General features: G+C 39.6%; 1 protein-coding gene across 1 annotated transcript; it reads left to right on the top strand.

Annotated features, from left to right (window-relative positions):
- Window positions 1-347: 347 nt before the first annotated feature.
- Window positions 348-4,668, top strand: LOC141245025 (uncharacterized). Its single transcript, XM_073669033.1, has 3 exons — window positions 348-402; window positions 863-1,826; window positions 4,494-4,668. The coding sequence occupies exons 2-3, from the start codon at window positions 1,095-1,097 to the stop codon at window positions 4,572-4,574; spliced, it is 813 nt and encodes a 270-aa protein (XP_073525134.1). The 5' UTR covers window positions 348-402; window positions 863-1,094; the 3' UTR covers window positions 4,575-4,668.
- The last annotated feature ends 206 nt before the right edge of the window (window positions 4,669-4,874 follow it).

Genomic DNA, 4,874 nt, shown 5'->3' with positions numbered 1-4,874 from the left:
AAGAAGATTCAAAGAGAGTGAGATGCCAGCTCCTTTCATTCAGTCAGTAGCTTCAAACATTTCTGGTATATGAAAAACATGTTTTTCAATGGCAAAAATCAATGAATATTGTAAATGCACAAACAGTAATATCTCCACATTGCAAGGTGCAATTCTGAAATTTTTTGCTTTTTCCTGCTAATCCTAGCATGATAAAGAAGATTCAAAGAGAGTGAGATGCCAGCTCCTTTCATTCAGTCAGTAGCTTCAAACATTTCTGGTATATGAAAAACATGTTTTTCAATGGCAAAAATCAATGAATATTGTAAATGCACAAACAGTAATATCTCCACTGCTTCATCTCTCTTATACTGCACGGCATGTCACCGCTTCACCTGTCTCATACATTCCCCCATCTACCAGGTATGTCATACACAGAATGTGTTTATGTCGCCCTTCCTGTTATTTAGAATGTACCTATTTCGTTCTATTTGACTAGTGTGCCTTCTACCTATAGGCACTATAGAATGCCTGCCTCTCCAGATTCCCTTTCTCTCCTTTTTCCCCCATGGAACATCCTTTGTCTATTAATTGATTTTGATGATACTGGGCTTTTGTGACTACACATTATTCCATGTATACCATGAAGCACAGCCCTTTATTAGAGTATGACTCTTGTTTTATGCCATTTCTTCATTGTTATTGAAGATAGCCCCCTATATATTATGCATGGTGATCGTATTTCTTATCTGCAATTTTTCTTTATTATGTAAATTTAATTAGACCTTGTGTCATATTACATACAATATATCCCGACCTGTGTACAGACAATGTTGGTTTAATTCCTGATTTATTAAAACATGCATTTTTCATTTATGTTTAGAAAAGGCCCTGATAAAGACCTTTTAGGTCGAAACGTTGGCCGATCTACTTTCTGTGGGGTTCTACCGATACAATAAAATATAATTTTTTGTGCATCTACATTGGAGTGCCGAAGTTTCTTTGATTTTTGCTAGTAATATATTACTTCAGAGCACCCATTTATTTGACAGTGAAGCGATCCCTTACTTCATTGATCATATTATTTTTTTGGGATTACGCTCCTGTGGCTTTAAATGTCTTCCACGACGTTCGCATTTAACCAAGAGGAAGCAAGCGGGATTCTTGCACGTGTCACGACGCCCGGCACTTTTCTTCATACTCCTATTGAAGAGGTTCGCACGCGGGATTTGGAAAAGGAACTAAGGAGATATACTGCTCTAGATCTGCATAGCATCACTCTTGCAGAATACCATAAATCACAACGGATTCCACGTGGATTAAGGGTAAATCTACGTCCCACTCTGTTTAGTGAGAATTCTGATTATTGTACAAAGTTTGAGGGGATCCTCAATAAATGTTCCATGGACATTATTCTACTGACTATTGACTTCATACAAAAGGAAATAACGGATCTACAGACCAGAATTGCCTCTACAGAGGAACAGTTAAGCCATACAATATCAGCTGAAGAATTCACAACGTTGAAGAATAAAGTAGACAAAACCGTCTCCGAATATCGTAACGAACTTCAACTTAGAAAAAAATCTAAGTTTCTTCGTGACGCTGAGGATTACCTTAATAATCAAGTGTACAGATGGCGTTTTTCCGTACAGGGCAGAAACAGCAGACCATACAGACGAGGATACAACTCTTCACCAGGCCGAAACTCTTCTACCGACAGCGAGAAAGGTACCTATACACCCAATTATTTTTTGGACCAGCGAAGGAATCGTCCACCCAGAATCAGACGAGGCGGGGGAGGCGATCGACAAGGAGATAGCACTCGGATGACAACTCGTTCACAGGTAGGACCAACATCGTGTTTAACATTTCCTCACAGTCTTTAGCACCAGCTGAACTAGATTTATTACAAAAGGGACTCTCTTTTTGCCCTACACCACCTTTTGACACATTTTTATTAGAACAGGAACTTCAACGCTTTTACAGAACTTTGAGATTGAAGGTTCATTTCTCAACAAAGGGAGAACACTTGGACGTTCCTATAGACAGTCATAATGTGGAAATGTTTTCTCTCCGGGGTCTTCAACTACGTATCCCGAGTCATTTTCAACCACCCCGTACTTATCATCATGTCGAGACATATATCGATCTGGTCCAAAAGGATATTAATCGTTGTTTGCAAATGATCAAGAGAGGTGACCTGCATAACAAAAATAATTTGAATCCAGAAGAAAGTATGGCCCTCTCCACATTAAAAAAGAGACAAAACCTCATTATAAAGCCAGCTGACAAAGGGGGCGCCATTGTCATTATGGACCGGACATACTATATATCAGAGATACATACTCAATTAAATGATAGGGAGACATACTTACCAATATCCCAGAACCCTACCTCAGAGGTAGCTAACCTCATAAAAAATTTGGTCACATGTCATTCTCAGATGGGTACTATTGATACCAAATTGTCACAATTCTTGGTTAATAATGATCCTATCATGCCAGTTTTTTACACGTTGCCAAAAATACATAAGAATCTACATAAGCCACCAGGAAGACCCATCGTTGCCTCCACTAACTCTATTTTATCCCCCTTGGCAATCACGTTAGAAAAGATCTTGACACCACATATTCATAAGATTGCCTCCTATATCAAGGACACTGCTCATTTCTTGACTAGTATAAAAGATCTGGGAACTATTCCCAATAATAGTATCCTAACAACGATGGACGTCAATAACTTATATACTAGTATTGATCATGAGGAAGGCATTGAGGCCACAAAAAAATTTTTGAGAACCCACACTACATATTCGGTGCAACAGATTGATTTTTGTAAGGATTTATTAACTTTGGTCCTCACTAAAAATTTCTTCATGTTTGAAGACAGATTCTATTTCCAAAAGAGAGGTACAGCGATGGGTTCGAACATGGCGCCCCCTTACGCGAATATATTTATGGATAAATTTGAGAATGATTATGTATACACTCATCCCCTTTTTGATCAATATGTATTATTTTGGAAACGGTTTATTGATGATATATTTTTTATTTGGACAGGCACAGAGAATGACCTAAAAAACTTTTTTTCGGATCTCAATACAAGAGTGACCTCCCTAAAATTTACTATCCAGCAAGACTCACACTCAATACATTTTTTGGATACATGGATTACGCTCACTGACACTGGACATCTAATTAGCGATTTATATATAAAACCGACGGATAAAAACAGTTTACTGCTATACTCCAGCTGTCACCCACGACACGTTAAGAGGGCACTGCCTAAGTCGCAACATAATCGTGTAGATCGTATAGTATCAGATGTTGACACCAAAAAAATTAGACACGAAGAAATGAATGTCAGATTTCGACAGAGAGGGTATCCACCCTATACTCTTAACCAATCCACCCAACCCAACACAAAACGGAAGGAGGAATCACGACTGGTTTTCGTGAGCACTTATCATCCCTTTGGTGGATCAATAATTAAATGTATTAAAAAACATTGGCCCTTGTTAGGTCAATCCTATCCTGAGGTATTGGAGTTTAGTGATTCCCCATTACTGTGTCACAGAAGACCCCGAAATATTCGTGACCATTTGATTAAGGCTGATGTAGGATCCACACATATAGGACCCATTCAACGAACCTTGGCCACACCACGTAGGGGCACTTTCCCTTGCCTGGGATGCTTACAATGTTCAAATGTCACCAAGGGTGATACTTTCACACACCCTCTCTCTGGCAAACGGTTTCCCATAAAAGAATACTTTTCGTGTGACTCCACCTATGTAGTCTACTTGATTAAATGCCCATGCGGTCTCGGATATGTTGGTGAAACCACGCAACATATCCGAGACCGCATTTCACAACACAAGTCTACGATCCGATGCCGACGTACGATGCTTCCTATACCGGCACATTTTTTAGCCATGTCACATGGCATTTCACAGCTAAGGTATCAGGTCATTGACCATATTCCACCACATAGACGGGGAGGCAATCGGATTAAAAAACTCAAGAAACGAGAGCTATACTGGATCCATACCTTACAGACTCTCACCCCTAAGGGATTAAATAGGGAATATGAAGTACAATATGATTAATTGAATTGATCCTTTGCAGTGTCCAATTTTCCTATGGTGATTGTATTTGATTGTTCTATGTGTAATTTGATGCCATTGACTGTTTCCTTCTTTTTTAGGTCCTAAGCTAAAGCACTCTGTCATCTCAGAATCGTATTACATGTACATTTATTGAGGACTCCCTCTTCTGCATATTATAAATTAAATGAAAAATTATTTTCTCTATTGTGATACAGTAGAAGTGCCTTATGACCAGATCATTCCCTTTCAGATAGGTATATTCTGTGGTGAACACTTTTAATACATCATTCCTATTCCTCCCATGTAATTCATTAAGTGTCCACTGTGTGTCCTCAGCGCGACTGTTACACTGCGCATGACAGGAACTTCCCTGCGTCTCACTACTCTTTCTTCTGCGTTCCAGCACTCACACCGGAAGAGGGCACCACGCACGCCACGCATGAACGGACACACATTACCGGCACTACCATACACATGGCATTAATTGCCTCGCCGGCTATAAGAAGGATGGGGCTTCATCTCTCTTATACTGCACGGCATGTCACCGCTTCACCTGTCTCATACATTCCCCCATCTACCAGGTATGTCATACACAGAATGTGTTTATGTCGCCCTTCCTGTTATTTAGAATGTACCTATTTCGTTCTATTTGACTAGTGTGCCTTCTACCTATAGGCACTATAGAATGCCTGCCTCTCCAGATTCCCTTTCTCTCCTTTTTCCCCCATGGAACATCCTTTGTCTATTAATTGATTTTGATGATACTGGGCTTTTGTGACTACAC

The sequence above is a fragment of the Phyllobates terribilis genome, unplaced genomic scaffold (assembly GCF_046119375.1).
Source record: "Phyllobates terribilis strain yellow unplaced genomic scaffold, ASM4611937v1 Scaffold_1716__1_contigs__length_223550, whole genome shotgun sequence".
Lineage (NCBI taxonomy): Eukaryota > Metazoa > Chordata > Amphibia > Anura > Dendrobatidae > Phyllobates > Phyllobates terribilis.
Note: the sequence above shows the minus strand (reverse complement) of the source record. Positions and strands in the feature narration are given on the sequence as shown.